The sequence below is a fragment of the Psammomys obesus genome, unplaced genomic scaffold (assembly GCF_907164565.1).
Source record: "Psammomys obesus unplaced genomic scaffold, mPsaObe1.curated_primary_1811, whole genome shotgun sequence".
In the NCBI taxonomy this organism is placed as follows: domain Eukaryota; kingdom Metazoa; phylum Chordata; class Mammalia; order Rodentia; family Muridae; genus Psammomys; species Psammomys obesus.
Window position 1 is genome coordinate 20745198 of NW_026596051.1, and position 14296 is coordinate 20759493.

Sequence of the window (14296 nt, forward strand, 5' to 3'; positions counted from 1 at the left end):
GAGGGTAGCATGGTGCTGCCAGTGTGGGCCTGACTTCTGTCCTCTACCAGCTGTGGAAGATGAGGAGTGATGATTGCACTCAGGTCCATCACTGTTATCTACTGCAGCACCTGGTAAAAGTAGCAGTACTGAACATCTGAATTTCCTGCATACACACATGAAGAAGAAGGCCTGGGCCCCTCCAGGAGGAGAGGACTGCAAAGGGACGAGGCGGACGAACACAATATTGCTGCCCTATCCTATAACCAGCTGAGCGTTGTTGGGAGGATACAGAGCTATTCTATCTCTGAACACCTGGAAAACAGGACAGTACCTAGCTTCCACCAGGAGTCCAGTGAAAACTTGTCTGTTAAATGGGTGTTTTCATAAGAAACAGCAGGCATTCCCTGGAAACCCCAAGTAGTGGAGTTCCAGCAGAGGAACGGGTATATGAAAGCCTGCAGAGGTGAGCAAAGCAAGTCTTAGTTACCACTTAATTAGAGACCACTCAGAATAGCTGCACTAAAATGCACCAAGATGGTAGCAAGGGCAGAAGTGGAAGGATAGATTGGACATAGTATCAGAGCCCAGCCTTGTCAGAGATTGTTCTTTGGTCTTTTGGGTGCCACAGTGATGTTTCAGCCACAAGTCAGCCACTGCATTTGGGTAAGAATTGCCCTGTTGGACAGACTGACAACAGGGCAGTCTGTGCTGTTTCATGCATATGCTCCTTTGGAAACTGTCTGGGATTACTTCTAAGAAAATGGTGGCAGTTTTACGAGGGGCAGATCTTGAGGGCTCTCAGTTCCTTCCTAAACCTTCTAATCTCCCTGCTTCCCTGAGAACAGTTCTGCCTTGAAATTATTACCATAATATTGTTTTAATAAAAGATATTAGATTAGCATATAAGCATCATGTCTTGACTTGTTCTTTGTCTACTCATAGAAGGGTCTAGAAACATTGTTGCTATAAGTATTAACACTAAGTTCAGGAGCTGTGGCAAGTGTCTCGCTTACCCAGTTCTACAGTGCATCTTAGCAGTGAGTTTAGTAAACACAACCAGTGAAGCTGATGGAAATGAACTTCAGGCACACTATGAAAATGTGAAAGACTTGCCTACTCACTAACCTTTATTCAAACCAACAGCCTAGTTCTCAAAACTCAGAATATGCCTTTCCAAAGTCCAATGCTGAAGGAGAAGGGAGGATATGAAGCCATGTAGGCCGAATGGGAAGTAACCCAGTGGAGGGATTCTCAGCCACAGCCAGCCTGGAGGGACCCTAGTAACCATAGAGACCATTCATAGAAGGGGTACCCCTGTCAAATATTGAGCAGGTTATTTATTTCTGATCACTCCATTTGGTCTTTAAACCACACCATGAAATTACCATCTTATCTCTTTGACCTTACAGAATAGAAAACAGACTCAGAAAGGCAAGTGGACCTGCTCTCAAAGCCTGTGTCTTCTCCAGCCCAAGCTGCCATATAAGTGCTGTACACAGGAATATTTGCTGCACCCAGCTCTGGAGGAGTGGATTCCAGGGTCAGGCAGCCAGCAATGCTGGTCCATTCCAGTGAAGGTAATTGTTTCCTTCCTGGCTTGTAGACAGCACCAGCATCATATATTCTTTCTCCCTCTAGCTTCCTCTCCTCCCTTCTTCTCTTTCCTCTCCTCCCTTCCACTGTCCTGTGCCTTTCATTCTTTTCTTCCTAGAAGTACAAAATTCCATCATATTATAATATAATCCTGATAGCTCTTGGTTTTACATCTCCTCATCAAAGTTGGGTGCTGGGTTGGGTCCCTCTTGGTCCACAGCTGCCTCCTTGATGGCATTTGTAGGGCTGGAATCAGAACCAGTGAAGTCAGGCTTGGAGGAAAAATGTTAGGCCACCTTCTCCTTTCCCTCATCCTGTCCCTAACCAAGGCTCCCCCAAACACTGCACCACCCTCACTCTTTGTCTTGTAATTCTTTTTCCTCTTTCTCCTTCACTGGGGTTGTCTCAGTCCCAGGAGAGTACGGCCACTTCACTTTACACAGGTGAAAATATTGCGCTTGACAGCTCGGCTTGGGTTATCATAGCTCAGGAACACAGATCATTCATTCCACGGAGGCAAAGCTGTCATGGAAACTAATCAATGCTAGGCTTCTGCTCGTGCCAATCACGAAGGCTGTCAGTGGGAAAGAGTGATGGGAGTGAGCCTTCTCAAGGCTGCAGTAATTCACCCTCCACGAAATGAAATCCAGAGCTGGCAAACAATTAATACAAGGTAGAACGTCCTTATGAACCCAATATGCACCTCCATACTGATCATACCCCTAGGAGGGCAAGAAAGGTGGCACAGGGTGGTCAGAAGGAAGGAGTCTGCCAAGGAGAAAGTTGGAACTGCAATTGGCAAAGCTAGGAAGTGTCCATCAAGGAGTCAGAGGGAGACCACAAAGGCAGACAGCCTGCCTTCAAGTTCCATCTGTCTGCTTACTAGTAACATGACTCAGTGGCCCCATCTAAACAAAGAGTAATAGAAAGAAATTCACAGTGGTGCCTAGAATGCATAAGCAAAATCTGGGGAACAGTGGAGGATTTGGAGGTACCTGACTAACTTAGAAAAAGGAGATGCCAGGTACAAAGAAAGGCCCAGAGGCAGGGAACTATCAGTAGGTTGGCATCTGTAGAATACAAATTCAAAGTGCAAATAATGGCCAGGTATAGAATGGAAAGGAAGTTCCAGATGTATTATAGTGTATGGGGTGTCAGGTTCAGATGATGGAATGTAGCACCTTCATTCAGGACAGCCATGATATATGAAGTGAAACTCCAGGCTTCAAGTCTTTCTTGCCATTAACACAATATGTGAGACTTTCTAAAATACTGGATTCAGGATATCATTTAGTATTCTCACAAAACCTGCTACATATATCTTCAAATACACAGAAACAAATCTGTTTAATTCTGATGCTCTCAATAAGAGAACAGAATTAAAGTAAGTGCTTGAAGGTTCACTAGCAAACATAACCCACAGAATACTTGGAAGGCTGTGAACCCAGGAACCTGAATCTTTTACCATCTGACAACACCCTTGGGGGCCAAGCCACCTCCCCACTCACCACAGGTTCACCAGGAAGGGGTGCTCTAGTCCCTGCATGATCTGCAGCTCCCGGAACACATTCCGCACCTCATCCCTTTCTACACACTTTTGCTTGTTCATGTACTTCATGGCATACATCTTCTTTGTGTCTCGCTTCTGTACGATGCATACCTGCAAGACAGCCAGAGGAAATAACAATCATGACAAGGGAAGAGGATGAGGAGAAGGAGGAGGAGGAGGAGGAGGAGGAGGGTCATAAACCCTCACTGACAATCCATTCCATGCCTGGGTTTCCTTCATTCCAACCACTTGCTATAAAGAAGGCACCAGACCAGATTTAGCACTTAAGTGTCTACAGTGAGTAATGGCTGTGGACCAACACTAGAAATGCAGCCATAGATTCAGAAGATGGAAGGAACAGCCCTGCCCTCTAGAAGTTCACAGCCCAGTAAAACCATTAGCAACTGCAGTTTTCAAGCATGCATGCCACTGACTATGACCCTGAGATGCACACATACATGCCATGTGTCCCAGATTCCAGAAGCTGCAACCCCAGGACACATTGTACACTCACAGGGAAACCCTCATCCCCAGAAAACATAGCCATGGGACACACCTGGGCATGTATGCTTTGATTCTGTCCTGGGATTACACCATTGATACTGGTGTGTGCATGCTAAAGACCATGCCTCAGTGACCATATCCCTTAGATGCTTGAGGGAACCAGGAGGCATAGAGTGGATCCAACCTAAGAGAGAATATCTGTGCCACAGGCAACAGAACTGAAGAGGCTGAAAAACCCAAGCCTGCTAGAGTGCGCAAGATGCCAGCACAAGCTTCAGGTGCCTCGCGCAGAGCTGCAGGACTTGGTGTTTGCCATGATGGCTTTCCATCTTGCTTTGGTCTAATATTTCCTTGCTACCCTCCAGTTCTTCCCTTCTTACATGGCAATGTTTGTTCTGTGCCTTGTATATTATAGGTATATGACTTGACTTTTGTTCTTATTTTATAGAGGTTTACCATTTGACTGTATGAGTCTCAGAAGAGACTTTGGACAACATGGGGATAGTTAAGGGCTACAGAGACTTTTGAAGTAGTGGAATGAATGTATTTTGCATTATGAGATAACTGTGACAGTGTGGGGCCAGGGATACAGTGTTTTTATGTAGAATGTTCCCCAGGGGCTTATGTGTTTGAACACTGTCTCCAGCAGGTGGTGCTGTTAGAAGGTTGTAGAACTTTTAGAAGGTAGAGCCTTACTGGAAGAAATGGGTTACTAGAACTGGACCTTGGGGTTTTATAGTCTAGTTATTCTTTCTGTTTCCTCTCTTCTTCCTGTTCCTCTAAGATGTGAGGAGTCCCAGCTACACACTCTTGCCACCATGGAGTCATTTACCTCCATATCTTGCAATCCATGGTAAACTGTATCATCTTAAGCTCTAAGTTAAAATGATCCATGCCTTGATAAACTATTTCTTAAGTGGCATTTAGCTACCACAGGAAGAAAATCAACAACTACCCTGGGTTTAAGTTACCCATGGTCAACAGTGGTCTAAAGATAGCAAATGAAAACCTTCAGAGATAAATCACTCATAAGTTCTAAATTGCGCATCATTTCAGTGTACTACCATCTCACACTTTCACATTCCATCCTGTCCAGTGTGTCCACACTGTATATGCAACACTACCAATAACACCCAGAAATCCTCTTTTTTTCTTTTACACTGCTTGAGAATTTTCCACATGAAAATAATGTATTTGTTCAAAACCATCCTTCTTTACCATCCCTCTAATTTCTCCTCTATATTGGCCACCACTGTTTTGTCTCAATTTCATGTGTCCTTTATTAAACTCATGGACTCCACTTACTGTATATGGGTATAGAAAAAAATATTGGAACAAGGTAGCTTCCTAGGGACCACATTTCTGAAGAAACCCAATTCTCCTTTCCCCGGCATCACTGGGATAGGTGGGTCTTTATGAACTGCTCCCATAACCATACTGGGGTGTTGACTGGCTTGTGCTGTCTTATGTATACAGTCACCGATGCTGTGTGTTCGTGTCTTGAAAATACTGTTTTCTTAAAGGTGTGCATTTCCTTTGGCTCTTAAACTCCTTCTACTACACCTCAAACTTGAAAACACTTCCAAATTTCTTCTTGAACAACAGTATTTCCCTGATACCAGAACAAAATAAAGACCCAAAAAGAAGATGAATTATAAGCCAATATCCCTGATGAACAAAGACACAACAGTGTCTTTGTCAGTGAAATACTTGCAAACCACATTTAATAAATACCTAAAAGTTTACCCAGTATGATAAAGTTGATATCATCCCGGAGATTCAAAGATGGTTCACCATATGTAAATCAACCACTGATTTCCACTATATAAATAATCTCAAGAACAGAAACCACATTATCATTTCATTAAATGCAGAAAGATCTTGATAAAACAAAATCTCTTCATGATAAAAATCCTGTGAAATTAAAGATATAGGGAATATATATATACCAATGTAATGAGTGCAATTTACAACAATCTCACAACCAACATCATATTAAACCAGAGAAAAAAACATTTTCACTACAGTCAGGAACAAGACTGTATCCACTCGATCAATATAGTGCTTTAAGTCTTACAGCAATAAGACAAGTTGAAGAAGATATAAAGGATCCCCTTTACAAAAAAGAAGAAATAGAAAAGAAACAATGTATCCTTATTAGCAGATACAATTCTATCATATACAAAAGACCCTAAAGATTCCACCAGAAAACCTCTATAACTGATTAATATGCTAAACAAAGTAGCAGGATACAAAATTAACACATAAAATCATTAGCTTTTCTATACAAAAATAAGAAATACACTGAAAAAGAAATAAGGGAAACAATACTATTTATAATAGCCTCAAAAAAATCTTGGAAAAAAAAATTTAACCAAGCTACTGAACAGCTTGTATTTAAGTCATTGGAGAAGACATCAGAAGATGGAAAAATCTCTCACACTTAAGGAAGAATTACTGACATAAAAATGGCTATCCTACTAAAGCAATTTACAGATTCAATTCAGTCTCCAAGATTCCAATGCAATTCTTCACAGAAACTGAGAAAACAATCTCAAAATTCATATAGAAACACAAAATATCTAGAATGGCCAAAACAATCCCAAGCACTAAAAACATTGCTTCAGGTATCACTGGTTTCAACTTTTATCATTGAGATATAGCAATAAAAATAAAAACAGCACAATTCTGGCCTCACTTTGCACAAAACTCAAATTCAAATGGATCAATGACCTCTATGTAAGACTTGGACACTGAACCTAGTGGAGGAGACAGCATGGAAACAGTCTAGCTTATATGCACAGAAAAAAAAAAAAAAAACTTTCTAAAAAGGACCTAGCCATTCAGGTATTAAGAACAATAGTTGATAAATGGGCTTCACAGAACTCAAAATTCTGTTCACAAAGGACACAATCATTCAAGCGAAGTAGCGGTGTACCATAGAATGGGGAAAAGTTTTCACCAGCTATATATCTGACAGAGGGTTAGTATCTAGACTATACAAAGATCTCAAAAAATTAAACATCAAGGAAACAACCTAATTAAAAATTGGAGCATGGGGGGGGGATCCAAGATGGTGGCACCGAGAGGACACTGTATCTGATGAACAGGACAGCAGTGACTGCACAGTGACCAACAGCCTGAATATGGGTCCTAAAACAGCAGCGACTGTGTTTCCCAGGTGAGAGTTTCCCACGGTGTGGGAAGCAATTGGGGTCCATTCTCAGGTCACACAGCTAAATCCCAGAAGAGTTTCTGGGTCCGGTCAGGTGCTCAGTTATCAGTCCAGAGCCACATGACTGCATGCTCTGATCACTGTCCCAGACTGAACTGCGGGCCCCACAACACCAGAGACTGGGATTTCCAGTTGAGAGAAAACCCCACTGTGCAGGAAGCAATCGGGACTGGCCCCAGGTCACCCAGACAATCCCTGGAAATGCATCTAGGGTCCAGCAGGTGCTCAGCTGCTAGCCCCAGAGACCTGCCTGTGTGTCCAACTCACCGTCCCAGACAGAACTGTAAGCCCAGGGCACCAGAGACTGAGTTTCTCTGTCGGGAAGAAATACAATGGTGAGGGAAATAACAGGACCTCAGGGCATTCAGCCGAATCTAATCACTCCGCAATAAAAAAAAAAAAAAAAAAAAAAAAAAAAAAAAAACATCTGGAGAAAAGTCCCTACAGGTGCCCAGCCTCCAGCAAGAAGTGATTCGCCTGCACCTGCGTGCTCTGCTCACCATTCCAGACTGAACTGTGGACCCCAAACACCACAGACTGGGACTCCCTTTCGGCAGGAAACCCCACGGTGGGAGAAACATCAGGTCCGACCTCAGAACACCCAGCTCTGGAAAAGTTTCGGGGCTCCTGAAGACTCTAGCCTCCTGCTGCATGCAGGACTGCTGTGCTAACCTCCCATTGATTACCGGGGTACAGGGCTCTACTGAAGCCTGGGATCCAAGGGATCAGCCCCAGATAATGCACCAAGGCACCACCAGTCTCCCTAGCTAGAATGACCAAACCCTGCCTCTTCAACAGGGCTGTGCCCAGCAAACACAGTGTAAGAGCAGCAGCAGCCGCCCACTAAATTCAGATAAAGCAACCCAGCGGCAGGACAGCTGTCTCCAGGACTTCTCCTGGAGAGAGAAGATCCCTCTGACTACAAATGACCATAGTTGTAGCACAGGTCCATATGCCTGAGGTGATCTCTGACAATTCCTGAAGAGCACTGGTCATTCGGTGACCATACCCAAAAAGCTGAGGAGGCCTTCTTCAGGAAGAACCATCTTCCTGCCAAGGGGATTCTCCCCACCCCAGGATTCCAGGAGGTACCAGAAACTAACAGCCAACATCTAAGACATTCAGATGGTTAGAGGCCAGCATGAAAGCACAACTAACAAACACCAAAGAAATAAGGCATTTCCAGAAGCCAGTTATACAGGGGCAAGCAGCCCTGACACCCTATCATCAGTGAAATTCAGGAAGATGACCTTACATCTATGTTTATAAAGAGGTTAATGGAGGAAACAAATAAAATGTGTAAAGAATTAGAGGAAGATAAAGTCATACAGATTATGGCCATCCATAAAGAAATACAGGAAGATGCAGCCAAATAGTTTGTGGCCTTCAGAGAGGAAATAATTAAGTCACTGAAAGAAATAAAAGAAACAGAGGAATGTTCAAACAAACAGGTGAAGGAATTGAAGGAAAAAAATTGTAGCATGGAACTAAACAGTGTTCTCAAAAATAGATATACAAATGGATGAGAAACCTTTTTTTAACAGTTCAATATTCTTAACCATCAGGGAAATGCAAATTAAAACTACTATGCAATTTTATCCTATCCTAGTCAGAATAGCTAAGATGAAGACAAACACAAAAGCAAAAGCCAAATGTTGGCGTGGATGCGTGGAACAGGAGCACTCTTGTTAATGGTGGGACTATAAACTGACGTAGTCACTGTGGAAATGAGTGTGAAGGTACCTAAAAGAGCCAGAAAGATATCTACCACATGAGCCAGCTATACTAGTCTTACCACTCCTAGGAGTATGTCCAAAGGACTCTATAAACTACTGCAGAGATACTTGCACATACATGTGCATTTCTGTGTTGTTTATAATAGCCAGGAACAAGAAACAACCTAGATATCTGTCAACTAGCAAATCAACGAAGAAGAAAATGTAATATATATTCATTCATTCAAATGTAATATATGTGTGAATATTATTCAGCCATAAAGATAAGTGAAATTATAAAACTCACAGGTAAAGGATGGAACTGAAAATAAGCATTCTGATGAAGGAAACCAAACCTAAAAAGACAAATGCCACACATTCTCACATATGGAAGTTAGCTTTAAATCTTTAAATATATGTGTTGAAATTGGAGTACGCACAGAATACAAGAAACTGATGAGGGGCCATGAGGAGGGGTTCAGGGGAAAGGGGATAGAATGCAGATGGTGTGAAAGGGGAAATGTAAATTAAGGAACAAGAAGGGTTAGCTATGGTAAAGGTGGGAGTACAGGTGGAGGAGGGCACATAGACTGAAATGATCAGAAGTGCTCTTGGTGCTGAGATAGATTAGTACCATATAACAGACTGCTCAGATGACACCTATATGCCAGTGTGCATCACATCTCTGCTATTTCCTTCATAGGACAACATGTGAGTCTGCATTGTCTCACAGCTTCACAAGAACAAGGCAAGTAGAGAACAATAGGATACTTCCTAAGAGAAGGACCTCATTCACATAGCTTCTACTTCAGTATGTTCTTAGAATTATTTTTATCATTGCTGTTGTAAGTCTCTCACTGCATTGGCTTCACACAATAAATGATTACAGGCTTGTTAGCATGTATGTATGTGTAAGGCTTAACACTATCTGAATTTTCTGGTACCAAGGTGGCATCTTGAGGTTGCCCCAGGGATGAGGTTGTTAGTGTATTTCCAAAAAAGGTCATATTCCAAAGATCAGGAATACATGATTTTGGAGTTGCTATTCAACCTACCACAGCTGCCATTTCCGCTCCACCTGTGTAGAGGCAGGAAAGGAAGCCTAGGTAGGTTTCAGTCATTTATTCAGACTCAAGACTCAAGCTTCGTCTCTCCACCTCTCCATCTGTGATCACCACCGACATTGCCTCCCAGGAGGAAACAATTGGTGGAATATGCTGGCCATAAGACAGTGCCGGGGAAGTGGGCTGACGAGCTCTGGTTTTCTCTTGCCACTTCCAGATGCTCTTCTGTAGGAAGCTGGGCCCCTTCTGTTCCCACACACTATGCATCTGTTCAAGGCAGACACAGGACAGTGGGGGGAAAGCCTGAACAACCTTCCTCTCATTCTCTGTCTGAATTGAGTCATTCAAAATTCACCCTGCACCCCAGGAGAGAATCTATAGGATATCAAGGAAGTAGAGTGTCCAAGGACGATAAATGTCATCTGAATCTCAATGTGTTAAAAAAGGGTATGCTGTTAACCCTCCCAAATATTATCTTCCAGGCAGTAAAATCAATGACTTAAAGTTAAGGTCTGTGATTCTTCAATGTGCAGTAAATTCGAGACACAAAGTATAAGGAAGCAATTGTGCAGTGTACAAAGGCCTTCAGGGGCTCTGCCTGTGGGGACTCAAGCAGGCTCCAGAAGCCCCGAGACCATGTTTGAAGGCAGACAGCAGTGGGTGAATAATATCACCAATCAGAGCCTCTTGTTTCTGTTGCTTCTCATTTGCATTCTCAGAAGAGGACTGGGAACCAAACAGAAGATGGGAAGATGGGAGATTGGAGACAGCACTGTTCTGCATCTAAACAAATCTAAAACAAACCACCAGATGCATGATTTCAGAAAGAGCCTTCCCTCTGCTGACTAATTTAGTAGTCACTTCTGAAAACCTGTGTAGTTACAGGAGAGGAAGATGAGATGTGGATTCTGTCTCTTGATTTTTGTAGTACAGCAGACCACTCCACAGAGGGTAAGTGGGAGGTGGGCTGTCCCCCTCAGAGCTGCCCAATTTTATTTTATTTTTTATTTTTAAATGTATTTATTTTTATTAATTGCAGTTTATTCACTTTATATTATAGCTGTAGCCCTTTCCCTCATTCCCTCCCAACCCTGCCCTCCTTCCACCATATCTTCCCATGTCCCTCCCCAAATCCACTGATAGGGAGGTCCTCTTCCCCTTCCCTCTGACCCTAGCCTATCAGGTCTCATAAGGACTGGCTGGATTGTCTTCCTCTGTGACCTGGGTAAGACTGCTCCCCCCCTCAGGGGGAGGTGATCAAAGAGCCAGCTGAGTTCATGTCAGAGACAGTCCATATTCCCATTGGGAACCCACTTGTAGACTGAGCTGCCATGGGTCAAATCTGTGCAGGGATTCTAGGTTAGCTCAAGGACATTTGCTCAACCATGTTCATAGCAGCTTTATTCATAATAGCCAGAATCTAGAAACAACCTAGATGTCCCTCAGCTGAGGAATGTATATGGAAATTGTGGTACATTTACACAATGGAATACTACTCAGTAATTAAAAACAATGAAATCATGAAATTTGCAGGCAAATGCTGAGAACTAGAAAAGATCATCCTGAGTGAGCTATCCCAGAAACAGAAAGACACACATGGTATATACTCATTTATAAGTGGATATTAGACATATAATATAGGATAAACATACTAAAATCTGTACACCTAAAGAAGTTAAGCAAGGAGGAGGACCCTAGGTAAGATGTTCAATCCTCATTCAGAAAGAGAAACAGGATGGACATTGGAAGAGGGAGAAACAGGAAACAGGACAAGAACCTACCACAGCAGGCCTCTGAAAGACTCTACCCAGCAGGGTATCAAAGCAGATGCTGAGACTCATAGCCAAACTTTGGGCAGAGTGCAGGGAATTTTATGAAAAAAGGGCGAGATAGAAAGACCTGGAGGGGACAGGAGATCCACAAGGAGAGCAATGGAACCAAAAAATCTGGGCAAAGAGATCTTTTTTGAGACTGATACTCCAACCAAGGACCATGCATGGAGATAACCTATTTTATTTTATTTTTTATTTTTTGGTTTTTCGAGATAGGGTTTCTCTGTGTAGCCTTGACTGTTCTTGAACTCACTCGAGACCAGGCTGGCCTCGACCTCAGAGATCCACCTGTCTCTGCCTCCCAATTGCTGGGATTAAAGGCATGTACCACTACCACTCAGCAAGATGTCTGCTTTTAATTCATCAATTTCAAAACAGAAATATGTGACTTACACAAGAAAAAGAAAAACAATGTAACTGATCCTAAAGATTATTACTCCTCAATAGCTCACCCTAAAAATAATGAAATTATTAAAATGCTAAAGAATTTAAAAGTGTACTTTAAAAAATCATGAGTAATTTAAAAGAAGGTTCAAACAAGCAAATGAATAAAGTAAGGAAATCAATTCAGGACCTGGATAACAAAGCTAGCAACATGGATGGAAAACTAAGCCAGAAAATTAGGATTCTGAAACAAAGAATAAAAATCAGAAATGTTGTAAATAAAAATTCAATAAACCAACCAAACAAAATAGTGAAAATCATTGCAGACTAACACACTACTTTGATAAGAAGAAAGAATATCAGGATTGTAAAATGGAAAAAAAAAGAAAATAAGAAAGAAAGAGCTTAGAAAATAGTATATTCCACCAGAAACCAAGAGTGTGGCCACAATACTCAAGAATTTTGAAACATGACCGAAAGATGAAGAAATCACAGAGTAAAAGAAGGAGCTGAATTTAAAAATAAAGGCACAGAAAACTTATTCAGTGATATTACAAAAGAGAATTTTTCAAACCCATGGAAAGATAAGGACAACAAGTAGTAGAAGCATTTAAAACTCCTAACATGCATGACCACGAAATGTATCACTCCCATCACACTATAGTTAAAATGCTAAGATTACAGAATAAAGACTGAGTATTAATAGCCAAAAGAGAAAATACTAACTTACAATAGCAAACACATCAAAATGATTTCAGAACTCTCAACAAAAATGCTAAAAGTCAGAAAAAGCACACAGTGACTTCATCTAAGCCCTGAGAGCAAATAGCCACCAACCAAGAATGATGTATCTGGAAAACCTATCTTTCAAAGTTGATGAAAAAAAACTTAATAGGAAACACAACTTAAATGATCCATGAACATCAAGCCACGGCTGTAGAAAGTATCTGAAATAAAGGAAGAAAAAATAAAGATAGACAGAAATGGAAAGCATAGGAAAAAATAAACAATGAGAGAAATAACTAAACACATAACTATGAAAGAGTCAAACACGTCTAGCTCAGTTATCCAGGAATCTCCTGAGATGAATAAGAGAGAAAGAAAAACACAATAATTCAACAGGAAAACCCAACAAAATTACAGGAATCATCAAATATTTCTTGACAAAAACTCTAAACATAAATGTCCTCAACTATGTAACTAAAAGATAAAGACTACTTCACTGGATGAAAACACATAAATCAACTGTCTGTTGTCTGGATGAAAAATACCTCATTGGAAAAATGCAGACTGATAGTTAAAGAATAGAATACTACATTACAAGCAATCAGAAGCCTGTAAAAAAGCATGATAGGAAAGTTTAGACAAAATAATAGTGGGTGACTTCAATATACCACTTTTATAAAGTGGTAGATCATCTAGACCCAAAAATGGTGGGGCTGGGAAGATGGCTCAGCAGTTAAGAGCACTTGTTACTCTTGCAGAAGACTCAAGTTTGGTTTTCAACACCAACATGGTGGCTCACAACCATCTATAATCCCTGTTCTAGGGGATCTGAAGCCCTTGTTTGTTTATTGCAGTGCCAGACATGCACATAGTACACATGTATTCATGTATGACAATAAAACTGAAGCATTACTAATTGTGTACTAATTCAGAAAAAACCCAGGGCTCAACGGATTCAACATTTAATTCTTCCATACTTTTAAAGAAAGACACCAATGCTCTTCAAAGTTTTCTATAAGCTGTAACGATAAGAAACTTTTTATAAGAACAGTATAACTGTGATTTAAATGTAGCAACAAACAGTTAAGGACACAACAAAAAGAAGCTACAGATTAATTTTCCCAATGTTGAGAGATGCAAAAAACCATCAATGGAACTCCTAAAGACCAATTTCAACAACCTGTTCCAAAAAAAAAAAAAAAACAAAAACAAAAACAAAAACAAAAAAAACAAAAAAACCAAAAACAACAACAAAAAACCCTGCACACCACAGTGCAGTTGGTTTCATCACAGAAATGCAAGGATGGTTCAATGTGCTTAAATCAGTAAGTATAATGTGACATGTAAATATAATCAAGGATGAAAACCACGAGATTATCTTGGTAGATGCAGAAAAGGCCTTAAAAGTCGCTGGAGAAATTATAAATAGAAAAAGCATAACTCAACATAATCAAGGCTATATATGAAAAACTTAAAGCCATCATTACACTAAATGGGGAGATACTGAAAACATTCATCTTAAAATCGAGAACCAGGCAAGGGTGTTCACTGTCTTCAGTCTCACTCAACATAATGCTAGAACTCTTACACAGTAATAAAGCAAGAGAAAGAAATGCAATATAAATAGGAAAAGATGAACTAAAAGGTTTTTTTTATGATTTGCTGTGTGTGTGTGTGTGTGTGTGTGTGTGTGTGTGTGTGTGTGTGTGTGT

At 41.1% G+C, this 14296-nt stretch overlaps 1 protein-coding gene across 1 annotated transcript in view; it reads right to left on the reverse strand.

The window, feature by feature from the left end:
* The window catches only part of Stk32b (serine/threonine kinase 32B), a 182815-nt gene that overhangs the window by 156778 nt on the left and 11741 nt on the right, over positions 1 to 14296 (reverse strand). The window contains exon 2 of the mRNA XM_055624003.1: positions 3084 to 3235. Coding sequence (XP_055479978.1) covers positions 3084 to 3202 — 119 coding nt within the window. The 5' untranslated portion in view covers positions 3203 to 3235. The remainder of the gene's footprint in view (positions 1 to 3083; positions 3236 to 14296) is intronic.